Source organism: Ammospiza caudacuta, chromosome 18 (genome assembly GCF_027887145.1).
Source record: "Ammospiza caudacuta isolate bAmmCau1 chromosome 18, bAmmCau1.pri, whole genome shotgun sequence".
NCBI lineage: Eukaryota > Metazoa > Chordata > Aves > Passeriformes > Passerellidae > Ammospiza > Ammospiza caudacuta.
In genome coordinates, this window is record NC_080610.1 from 13,421,984 (window position 1) to 13,434,573 (window position 12,590).

General features: G+C 46.8%; 1 protein-coding gene across 1 annotated transcript in view; it reads right to left on the reverse strand.

Moving 5' to 3' along the window:
• PITPNM2 (phosphatidylinositol transfer protein membrane associated 2) overlaps positions 1-12,590 on the reverse strand; it is a 109,575-nt gene that overhangs the window by 20,864 nt on the left and 76,121 nt on the right. The window contains exons 8-15 of the mRNA XM_058816429.1: positions 11,811-11,915; positions 10,875-10,945; positions 8,025-8,269; positions 7,377-7,566; positions 6,268-6,375; positions 5,728-5,939; positions 1,531-1,706; positions 1,000-1,170 (exon numbers count right to left, since the gene is read on the reverse strand). Of these exons, the coding sequence (XP_058672412.1) occupies positions 1,000-1,170; positions 1,531-1,706; positions 5,728-5,939; positions 6,268-6,375; positions 7,377-7,566; positions 8,025-8,269; positions 10,875-10,945; positions 11,811-11,915 (1,278 nt within the window). The remainder of the gene's footprint in view (positions 1-999; positions 1,171-1,530; positions 1,707-5,727; positions 5,940-6,267; positions 6,376-7,376; positions 7,567-8,024; positions 8,270-10,874; positions 10,946-11,810; positions 11,916-12,590) is intronic.

A 12,590-nucleotide genomic window follows, 5' to 3' on the forward strand; every position in this document is an offset into this window, starting at 1 on the left:
GGTTTTGCCATCACTCTGCCCTTCTCATAGGAGAGCTAATTGCTGTTTAACTTCACTGCATAGCAAGTGTCTCTCCAAACACAGCCAGCTCAGAGGTCCAGGGAGGCTCTAATATTCCTGCTGCTGTCCACAATGATAACCAGAACACAGGTTTGGTGTCAATGGGGCGTCTACCTCTGGGTTCAGTGACAACAGGGGCTCTGGAATGTATTTAAGAGAATGAAGGCAAGATGCTTAGCTGCATATTTTGTAATAAGCCCCTTGCAGCTGATACCTAGAATACACCCAAAAAGCAAATTGCTCTTCAAGTTGCTATAGATTCCCTGAGCTGTTGTAACTGGCCTGGGTACAAATGCAGTTGTGGGTGGATCCATTTTTAAAAAGTGTTGCAGCAAGATCTTGGCTAAATTTGACAAGTGAGTGGGGCCTGCAGAAAGCATTTTATTCACTTCATCAAACATGGGGTTTAGTTTGTGCCCATCTAAAAAATCAGACCCTAGACTGAGCAATTACAAACTTGAAGGCACTAATCATATAGAAGGCCACTTCTTTGGACTTTCAACTTTAAAATGATGCAGAGGGGATCACCAGAATTATCCAGTTCTAGTTATACAATCTTCATTTAGTCCTGCATGATTCAAATATTAGACAAAGGGGATGCAAACAAGTAAATCATCTCATCATCTCACGGTCGACTCTGCTCCCTCCAAGTCCTAAATTCTGCCAACTCAGTTGTGTTTCATTCACACTCCACCACAAGCACCAGTCTGGGTGTAAAACAGAAGCCTTCACAGGGAGATCACCACCTCATGACCCTCAGCAGCTGTTTGTGTGGCAAACAGAGGGCACATAGGACACAAGGCACTGATTTCACTGCAAGAAAATCCCTTTTCTGGTAAATCAGGAGCAAGCTAATGCTACAGGGCCAGTTCTCCTTCTCACCATTTCCAATTCACGTAACCTGTAACCTTTAGCAGCCCATGTGGATCCAGGACTCACCCAGAACTGCAGAGTTGCCGTCGCCCAGCGGGAACCTCTGGTACCGGGGGATATTGAAGGGGGGCAAAAGGTAAAACTTCCTCTCCAAAAGAGGCTCCAGGCGTGAAGCAGATGGGTCTGCAGGGTGGAACAGGTTATAGACCTGCTGACAAGCTGGTCTGAGCTGAAAGACTGAAAAGAAAAAAAATCCCTCAAGCATCAAAACACCGCTTGTTAGAATACTGTAAATATTTGTCTTGAAAAATGACAACTGTCAGGTTAAAAAATTGCAAAAGATTTATCATTTATCACTCTCTCATCTCCTTGTTTAGTCAACTGAAACAATTTATTACAGTTTACAGACTCAAGAGCTGCTCAGTGCTTTTCCTGTTTGGAATGGTATCATTGGTGGTGCACAGACCACAGGGAGATCTGCTGCTTTACAGAGCAATAAACAAGATACAGAAATGTTTGGGTTTCACCAGACCCCTGTGAGTGCAGCAGGAGGTGCTCACCCCACCCACCAAGGGAGCAGCTGGCACCAGGACTTACTGTCAAGAGCTGGAATCACAGTTTTCCTCAGAGCAAGCACCAGACCAAGGGGAGACCCAAAGAGGAAGAAGTCTGTGATCTCAAAGTCAAATTTGCCAATGTTTCCTCCATCCAGCATCGTGGAGCTGCTGGATCTCCTGGATGTGGGGTCGTTTCTCAGGACACTAGAATGTAAACTGGGACAAGAACAGAAAATAAAGTCTGAATCATATCCTCACTGTGTTTTCATAATTAAAACATGGATTGGTGATTGACAGTGGATATAATATTTATCTCTTCAGTGAAGGAACTATACTAATCAACCCACAGTGACCCCACTGCTCTGGCATCATTTATATGTACAAATCCAAGCTTCAGGTGAGTTCATTTACACACCACCTCCTCAAAATGTTTTTTCTTTAAGGAGTCAAAATCGTGGTTGCAGCTACTATATAGAACATGTCCAGCTTTTCCTCCCTCTCTCGGGTGTCAAATCTGTTTGCAAAATTCCACCTCAGTCTTGTGCAGGCTAGGCAATGCACAGGTTTAACACAGAGATTTAAATTCCCATTTTCCTTGGACACTGAAGAAGAAGCAGCAGGATTGCTTAGGTGAAAATCCTAACATGGGAATCCACCCCCATGTTAGGAAGAGCAGCTTCTCTGCAGTGTAAATCTGGGAAAATGAAATGACAGATGCGTAACACTGATAACCTGGTTCACAAAAGGCTTTCTGAGATGCTTCTATTCCCACCCAAAAGCACAAAGCTGCAAATTCCTTTGCTCTCCAGGTTGTGCAGATTGCAGTGAGGGCTGTACTGGGTTATCTCATTATAAGTAGAAGCAGAGAGTTGAAGGCAGTACCAGCAGTGCCTTAAGAGGGTATTTGCAAACACTTAAAAAAGCATCAGAACAGGTTCTATAAAATGTGTAGGAGAAATGGATACCATAAGAGATGGGTTGGATAAAGGGTTTACAGGCCTGGAGTTGGGAATTATGCAGATCCAACAGTCTCCTGCTGGCTTTGTGGCCCCAGAACAAAATCCCAGGTGGTGATCAGAACTTGTCACATCCTCATGTGCAACAGCTCTGGCTCAGCATGGCTATTTCTGAGCACAGTGACAGCTGTGGTCCCCAAACAGGGCTGTTCCACATCCTCAGCACAGAGCAGTTGCTCACAGACCCCTCAGACACAGCCACAGCCCTGGAGAAGCTGCAATGTTCACACTTTTGGGGAAGAAAACCAGGTTTCAGGCAGACTTTTCTTTCCTGCCATGGCAAACAAGGAATAATCCCAGTGACAGCTCCAGTGCTGAACGTTGCTCCCAGAGGATGCTGAAGCTCCTCCTGTTCCTGCTGTGCTGCTGTGTTCCCTCTGGGGCTGCACACAGGCACATGCACAGCTCTGCTCTCCTGTTTCCCAGCCTGGGAATGATCAGTTACTTATGCCAGACACACACACATCACGGGGAGTCAAAACAGTGGTGTCAAAACGGGAGGAACACGAGGTTACAGCAGTGACAGCTCAAACGAGCCTGTTCCTGTTTCTGTGATGCAAACGAGGCTGCAGAGCCTGAAACAGCTCTGAGAACAAGCCACCTTTGGTGGAGCTACAATTGCTTCAGCTAACAAGATGTAACACTGTGAGTTTGCTGTGTGTGAGGAATGCAAAGTCATTTAGAACAGCTCAGTTTCACTGAAGGCGGGGTGACAGAGATGGGATTCCAGAGGAAAAGCTGTCCCCAGGGCAGGATGGGTGCAGGGGCTGTTTGGTGCATTCCACACAGCTTCCCACAGCATCTCTTCCTGGGCAAGGGAAGAAGCAGAGCAGGCACAGCACGGAGCAATTTGGGCACCTTCACTCCTTCTGCCGGGAACTTGGAATTGCCTTTTCAGCAATCAAAGGAAATGAGAGCCAAGGGGAACTCTGGATCTGTCATGCTCCAAGCAACCTGCAGTGCCCTGTTCTCCCTTTAAAGAGCAGCAGATGTACTGTGTGCATTAATTAAACAAGAGCTTATGGATTTCAGAAGCAAATCAACTCATTTACAATAATACAAGTACGGCACAGCCAGAAATAATGTAGTTGTGCAGAAGGACTGAATTTAAAAATAAATGTGTGATTGTACTCTCCAGATGCTGCTCTGGCTTGCTGGGCATTATCCCAGAGAAGTGGGTAGGTCTGATACATGAATAAAAATGAGAGTCTTTGGCACAGGCTGAAATCTGCAGTGGGCACGGACAGAAAGGTCCCTGTGTGCCAGGCTGCCAGTCTGCCGAGCCCTGCAGGAAAACCTGGCTCTGTTCTGCCAACCTCCTGCTCAAAGCCACATCACACCGGGGCTTGGTTTGAAGAAAAATAATGAGAAAAATCATTCCTTGATGGCAGAGGCCAGTGGGCATTCTGCTGGTGCTGGCTGGGAGAACAAGGTCCAGGGATGGGTGTGAGAGAGACATCCTGCTGACATGCAGGGAGGGACGAGTGGATCCCTGATCCTCAGCCTCCTCTGCCCCAGGGACGAGGTGAATTCCTGCTCCCCAGCCTCTTCTGCACTATGGATGAGCTGAATTCCTGCTTCCCAGCCTCTCCTGCCCCAGGGATGAGCTGAACCCATGCTCCACAGCCTCTCCTGCACCATGGATGAGGTGAATCTCTGCTCCCCAGCTTCCCCTGCACCACAGAGCTGAGTGAGACACATACAGAGAGAGCTCCTACCGCAGCCCCAACCTGCCCCTTTCCCTCAGGGAATCCTGGTTTTGAGCTCTGGGAAGAGACTAGTTTTTAGCCCAAGGTCTAAAGGGAGGTTTAAAACCATGTAAAACTCTTTAAGAAGTGAAGATGCACCAATCTGTCACCCCCCTGAATGCCAGGGAGTCACGAGTGTTGTGTGCTGGGTGCAGGCAGAGCCCTTCAGAGATGGAACAGGAAGGACCAGCACAAAGCTGTTTGGAACAACAAAATGAGCAATCCATTATCCACATCAGGCCCAGCACTTATTCTAAAATAGGTGCAAAAATGCATCAAGATGCCTGCCTGATTTCCTTAACTGAGTCTGTGCCCCTGAGGTCAATAACAAGGAGGAAAATCAGCACATTTTTGCACAACTCATATTTTCCCTGTAATACAGGAGACTGTTTTGAGGAGGCAAGAACAAGAGCCTGATTGCCTTTTATTAACCTGCTGGAAATATCCAAGAACCTCACTGGGGATTTGTAAATGCAGCTGTCTTTCTGAATAGCCTATCTCTGTGCACCAACAACGTTCACTTGATACCTTCTCCCTCCCATAAATCATTTACCAAAGGGGCCTGACATGGCAGGACAACACAAATCCCTGTGCTGAAACACTGACTCCAAGCAGTGATGGAGGGGGAGAAATGCAGGGGAAGCCTTCAGCACAAAGGAACAGCCTTGGATGCAGCTGCAATGCAGGTAACGGGGCTTGCTGTGGGGGACACTGCTCCCCAGTTCCTGGACATGAGAGAAGAAGGATTAAGAGCACTTTTACTGCAGTTCCTCCAGGCCTGCAGGAGAAAAAGCTCTGGGCTGTCCAGTTTCAGAGACTGAAGAAGATTCAGTCAGAAAATTCCTCTGGATTTACAGAAATAATCCCTGAATGACCAGAGGCCACAGGCAGACTGCTGTGAAAATTCCATGGGTTATGTTAACAGACACATTTCTGAATGTCCATTTGAAAAAGGTTAAAAATGTGATACTGGGGGCTTCAACAGTGAGTAACAAATCTGAAATATGTCCTTGGTGCAATGAAGCAGCTGTGGCAGGGGACAGAATAACTCAAAATCAGGTTTCGGAGATGCTTTAAAATGAATACAACACTGGGTTCCCAGTTCTGCTTCACTGAGTTCCCTTACACGATTTCTCCATTTGCTTTCTGACCTCCATCCCACACTTGGAGCACAGCAGAGCAGCAGCTCCCTGACTGCCTTGGCTGTCACACAACAGCTCAAAGGGCTTCTTGCCATTGCACCACTGATGCAGTAGAGAAGCTGGATTCTCTCAGTGCCACTCAGCAAGAAAGCTGTTAATTCTTTTTTTTTCTGCATATACAACACACTGAAATCGATAACTCTCTAATCTAAATTGTTTTCCTACACCTTGCTTATCACAGGATGACAAAGCAACACTCAGGTTCCAAAGACACACCACCCCCAGCTCCAGGACACTGCTGGATTTGCTCCTTCCAAATCTTAAATCTTACCTTGAAAGAAAGGCTTGGTGCTGCTTTATCGTGTCCAGCTCATAGGTGGATGAATCACTCCTTTTTCGTGGCAGCTGCTTCTTTGGATCTTCTCCATTGCTACGAGGAATATCAATGTTGCTCCTGCTGAGGTGTCTGCTGGCTTCCAGATTAGAGCCACTGGAACAGTGGCTGTTGTTCACCGTTATCCCAGGAGACAGCAGGTCGGTATCCTGGGATTTGAAATGGATGGATTTAGCCGAATTAAGAATACACCCACATGGTAACACCTCCCTCCTCTCCTCCTTTCCCCATTTACCCCAAGATCCAGTTGAGGCCAGTACAGAATCTCAGGCCCAATTACTCCCTGAAGTGTGGGTGATGCTTCACACCAGAGGGTGAAACATCCCTGTTTAGAGCAAACACACCCAAACTGACACCCTATATGCACCTTAAGACATGTCTGCCACTGATAAGGAGCAGAGTGTTTGCTGTTTCAGAGATCCTCACCCAGAGCAGGCCCTGTGGAGGAGCTGGGGCCAGCCTCACCTGGACACTCACCACGCTCCCTCGCCGGCTGCTGTTCTGGCTCTCGGACACGGTCTGGTTGCTGTAGCACAAGGCATCAAATCCCAGGATCCCCCCAACACAGTCCCCTACCAGGCAGACCTGAGACAGGAAACAGAAGCAGGGGAGGACAGGGAGAGGAATGAAAAGGAAATTAAGAGAAGAAGCCCCTTGACTTCAGTTCAGAACTAACAGTTGGACAGGGAGCTGGATTACAGCTGGGCAGGCTGGAGTGACAGGATGCTCAGTGCCTCCATCAGTAAAACCGCTCAGGCAGTGAAATCCATTACTGCCTGCACACTCCCATTCTCTCACACAGCTCAGGTGTCCTGGCTGTCCCCACCAGCCAACTGGAGCAACAGGACGGCAACACAGAGCCCTGATCCTGGTGCTGACTGCAGAAGCCAAGCTGGATCCCCCTTGCCAGCTCCTGTGCTCCCTCAGGGAAGCTTCTGCCCATTTGTATCCTGAGGGGTATCAGTGCTCTGCCTGCAAGGGTATGAGCAGACAGGCACAGTAAAGCACCAAGACCCCTGGGCAGGAGAGGGCTGGGAAGAAGCTTAGAGTGAATAAACCACATGTGAGAGCTCCTCTAATGTCTGCCCTTGTGGGGCTGGGGAGTCACTTTGCTCAGAGGTGTGAGGCTCAGTTGTGCTCTTTATGAGGTGCAGCAGCTGCACAGCCTCACAAAATAAACCCATGGGTGTACAGCTCCAGCACGAGCTGCTGAAGGTCCTTTAAAGCCAGGAATGCTTAAACAGCCTTGGTTTGCAATGGGGATGAGATCATGTTTAGTAACAAAGGCAACATTCCTGCTCGGGCACGGTGTGTCACACTGAAACCTGATTAACTTCACAGCTTTGGAGTTTCATTTCTGAACACAAACTCAAGCTTTGCTTCAAGTCCCAAAGGTTCAGGACAGAACACAAGCAATAATCCCTCCCTCTCAGAAAGGAAGGAATGGAAAGCACAGCACTTCCTTATTGCAGCCCAGCACTGTCACATTCCCATCCCTCCTGAGAGATTTATGGCAAAGAGAATTTCAGAAGGAAATTGCTTCCCTTGTTCTTGCTCTGGCCGTGCCTGAGCAGCCCCTGGCTCACCTGGCCATTGAAGGAGGTGCCCTCCTGGGATTTGATGAACTCACTGTAGGCCTGGTTGGCTCTGACAATGACAGTGGCCACGGCTTCCTGGTACTGCGGGGAGGACGTGGCGAGCAGGGGCAGCGCGGCCAGGGGAATGTGATCCTGGCTGTTGGACAGGCAGCCCTCATCATAGCTGTAGGGGCTGAGGCTGCAGAAGGCAACAGACAGTGGGAACATGGGGAAAACAACTTGCAGGCAGTACAGTCAAGTGTTGTGGTTCATAAAAAAAAGCCTCAAGACAGAAAGGCCATTTATTCCTCTGTGAATGGGTGAGAGCTTAATAAATCTTTCCCTCCCATCAAATGTAAATCTTCAAGGACAACATACTTACACTGACAGAACAACCGCCAGACAAGGAATTAAATCCTTAGTATTTATTGGATTAATTAGAATAAATCAATCTCAGAACTTGTGATGCATGATTACTGCATTCACTGCAGCTAAGTATGAAATCGAGATTGAATGCCGGGCTGGTACATTAATAAATGCATTCCCAAAGCATGGTCAGAGCTCCCAGTGCTACATGCAAAACACCTCAGGGAAACAAACAAAACAAAACAAACTCCCAAAAAACCCCCACTCCATGATAAAACAGCATCAACTTACCTGGACACCAGGGAAAATGCTTCAGAGCAGATGGCTGGGCAAGGGACAAGTTTGATGGCAATGTGTCCCAGAGCAGCTGGGTAATGCACCCTCATCACTGTGTCAAACACAGTTGTGATGGTGTTGACATCCCCTTGCTTGGAGCTCTGGTCACCACTTCCTGAGTCCAGGATGTTCCCTCCATGGAGAACCAAGAGGAGGACATGGATTTTACTTGGCTGCATTAATGGCTGCACTGTTTCATCCTAGGTGGGGATGGAAGAAAGCACACAGAAATGCTCATTTTTCAAAGGGGTCTGACTTGTGCTTAATTTATGGCAAATTAATTTATGGCAAAGGCCATTAGATACACCACAATACAATGTTGATAACCTGAGTACTCCTTCCAAGTCTCTTATCCAACACTTGTGCATGCACAAATGCACACACAGCTTTAGTCTGACTTGCTAGAAGCAGAAGGAATGCTGAAAGTAAAAAAAATTTTAAAAAACCTGCATAAAATTGTATCCAGGTAAGACATGGCAGCAGTGAAGACATCCTTGTGTATATTAGGGTGGAAAAATACAGAAATAAGTTGTTTTTTGTGGGGTGCTGAGCTCAGCTGAAGCAGTTGGCAGTGAAGCACATTCAGCAAAATTAAGAAATGAGGTCAAACAGGTCAGCAAGTGGCAAGTTACTGAGAAGTTGTGGGAAGATCAGTCATTGCATGTTTGCCTAACACAGAAGTTATAAATAAGATTTCAGATTTGCTTAAACTGTTGCAAGAGAGGAACTGAAAAAAGTTCATGACACCATAACCCACAGAATGGCCAGCATGTGGCTGGGAGACTGCTGCATGAACACTGTGAGGGACTTTAATTTGGCTGCCCAGGTGATTTGCTTATTGTGTTGAAGCAATTCCTTGCCCAAAGAGACAGGCTGTAATTTGGGGGAAGGAGGGAATTGTATCTTCATCATAAATGCCCTGCCAGAAGAGCTGTAAGCCCTGTCCTGATGCCCCAGGCAGGTACAAGAGCATCCATGTGCACATCCTGTAACACAGCAGAGCAGTAACTATTTTAATATCTATTTGCTATCAGGGCTTTCAGTGTTTACAGCTCCCACATGGACTCAAATCCTCCATCCTACATCTGTGAGATCTGTGCAAACCCTCTGTACCTGCCCCCTGTGCCAGCAGAGACATCTGAGAACACCCTGAGCAACTCCCTGCTGCCATTGAGAGGGGTGAGGAAAGGATGGAGGGCAGCAGTGTTTTCCATTTGGCAAATTGTTCTAATTTGAGCATCTTCAGTCACCTGTTGTCCTCTGGCAGTGATTGAGTCCCTGACAGACCTGCTGGTGGGAGGAAAGCATGCCCAGGCACACATTAGCAGCCTAACAACCACAACACATTTTTGCCAGATAATGTTAAAGCTTGTCTTACTACACAGCCCACCAGAAGTATTAAAATTCTCATCCAAGTCTGTAATAACAATTTTTTCCAGACCTCCTGCATAAGAATGGCCTTGAATTATTTAGAACCATTGCACTGTATCCATGCTGCTCTTCAAACCTCCTCTGACTCCAGTTTTAGCACCTGCACAGTGAACCCTTCCCTGGCTGGAGGCACAGGAGGAGCACTCTCAGCACCTCTTCTGCTTCCAGACAAGTGTTTTAAGTGTTCATTTGGAGAACAACATGAGTCACCAAGCTCAGGTCATGCAGAAGTTTATCAGCAGTGCTTTGGAGGCACCTTTCAGTTGATTACCCTCTGCTCTGAAGGAAGTGGGGAACTGCTGATCAGTTTAAGGGTGGAGGTAACTATTCAGAACTTCCTTGTAAGATCTGGAGCCTCTTAAAACACCTAAATCCTGAACCACCTTCAAGTGAGGGGAGCTTTTAACCTGAAAATCATTGCAATTGGTGGCACAGGAATTTCATACTATTTTAGCAGACAGCTTGTGAACAACTACAAATAACTGTCTTTTTCATCTTGCTTTGAAGTCTGTTCTTTTTCTAAAATGAAGGCAGAAACAGGAGGGGGTTGAGTTTGCACAGCCCTCTGAGGAAGACAAATTTCCCACACCATCTTGAGCTCCAAGAGAAATCTTAGGGCTGTGACTTGCTTATTTTGAGGTGGCCAGAGCTGCTCCCCTCCCAGCCACCCACTCTCCTCACAGCCCTCGAGCTCTCAGTCTATTATGGAAAAGCCAAACCACCATGAACTTAGAGCCTGGCACAGACAGTAATTCCAGAACTCATGATCTCTGATGGACCACTCAGACCCAATGCAGGCACTCTGCAAAGCAGCTGCACCACCCCTGCAGCACAGACAGGCAGCTGCTCAAGGGCAGGACAAGAACAGCCAGCCTGGGGTGTCTGAGTAGCACTCTGAACTGCAGAGAGCTGGGCTGGCTCAGTGTGCTGTTATTTATTTATTATTTTGCCCAGAGTACTGCCCCAGGCTGTGCTGTAACTGGATTCCAAACACGACTCTGAGCAGCTCCATGCTGTGGGCTGCAGCTGAGTGCTGTCCTTTGCACCCTGGTGTTGCAGGAACCTGTTCTCCCACTCCCACACTTGCTCATCTGGCATTGTAGGACAGCTCTACCCTTGAGCTGCTCTGATCCCCAAAGTTTCTTCCAGCTGGATACCTGATGCTGCCTGCAAACTACACAGCATTTTCTAGATGATGTTCCAAAGATGGGTGAAAAACCCCTTAAATCAGAATTACAGAAGGACACACACAGGTGTTCCTGGGGCTCAGCAGCACATGGAGACAAGACACTGCTCACAGCAAAGGGACCCATTTATCCCACACAGAGCCATTCCAGCAGCACAGATCTCTTCACAAGCAGCCCAAGCACTCACCTCGATGATGCTGAGCCTCTCCACGCTGGAGCCAACGTGGTACTCTGCTGATGTCTCCTGGTACAAGTCACCTGGAAGCACAGAGGTGGAAAATGTCAGCACTCCAGATGCTCTTTGGCAAAGACCTTCCATCATCCTTCCATAAAGAAACTGCTTGTTCCAATGCCTCACATCTCCTTCATTATTTCATCAAATCATCCTCTCCCTCCTTTCTGCCTCCTTCCACCTGAGAAGCCTGGGCAATGCTGGGTCATTTATTTTCCAGCAATTTCTCCTAACCTGGCTAAGAGCTGAGGACATCAGTGAACTCTTCTCTCATTACAGAGATCTGGTACTGCTGCTTTATTAAGGATGGCAACAATGGGAAATCCCTGCACGACTGTCAGAAATGATTGGTTTGTGGGAAAATAAAAGGAATTGCTTGAACTACGCTGGGGAGTAGAGATCTGATGTATTCCTACATCTGTGCCCACACAGACTGACTTTGTAGAATAAACCTGAGTGTCACCTTCCACCATGCACCGCTCTGGCTGAGGAGCTACAGCTTCCTTTCACCATTTCATAATGATGAGCAGAAAATAAAACTGAGGCAGGTACAGCCAGGAACAAAGGATGGAGCAAAAGGAAAGAAGAGCCAGGAGAAATTCAAGTCATTTGAGACAGAGCTGGGATATTTCATCATTATGTGAGAGAATCCTGGCTGTCACACAAAGGAGCCAAACCAATGTGGAAAATAAAAGAGAATCAAAAGCTTTCCCAGCTCCCACTGAGCAAATCTTTTCCAGCAGCACTGGACAGTCATTTTTATGCTCTGTCTCAGCTTCTCCCTTTGTGAGATGAGGATAACAAGTTTTACCTTGTTCACAATGAGGCTGTGACAATTGCCTGGAAATACTGTAAAATAGCACATGCAGTTTGTACTTGGAAAAGAATTACCCTGGACATCATCGCATTCGGGGGTTTCAATCTTATCCATCAGATCGTTGGAACTCCATTTGGTTATTTCTTTCGGGAACATTTCCTCATTGTCAGACAAGTCCTCTTTAAAAAACAGATTTTTTGAGAGTCACAAACACAAAAATATGTATATAGAAAAAAGCAAACCCCAGAATTTTACATAAAACCCACAACTCTGTGCAATCTGTACACATTTGAATAGCTTAAGTCAAAAAAAGCCACATACTTTACCAGCTTTTGTTATATAGAAACCAAAGCACCTTTTGAAAAGTAAACAAAACGTTTTAGCTGCATGATTTAAACAAACAAAACTCCTAAAACATAGAAAGAAGCAATCTGGATATTTAATGGTACCATGTTTGGCCTTTGCCTTGCCATTCTCTCTGATGGTGCCAAAGCAGCCAGAATGCTCCAGCACAGGAGAGGAGGACAAGGAAGGATTCCCCCGTCTGAGGGCTGTGGGATTTCTCTGGGAGAAGAAGGGACAAGGATCACTGCTGCTCAAAGGACCAAACACCTAAAAAGGCAGGAGCAATAAAGGGGATGTGAACCCCCCAGGCTGATTTCCTCAGGAGATGAGACACACATGGATCTGCTTTTTCCTTCCTACCTCAGTATCTTCCAAACCATGTGGCTCAGTTCAATCATAGTCAATAAAGCATAAGGGTCCCAAAAATATTATGTTCTTAGAAGTGTAATTAAAAGGAAGAGACATACAAAGGGGAGCTCTCCTTTCTCTCTCTTTTTTTTTTTTTTCCA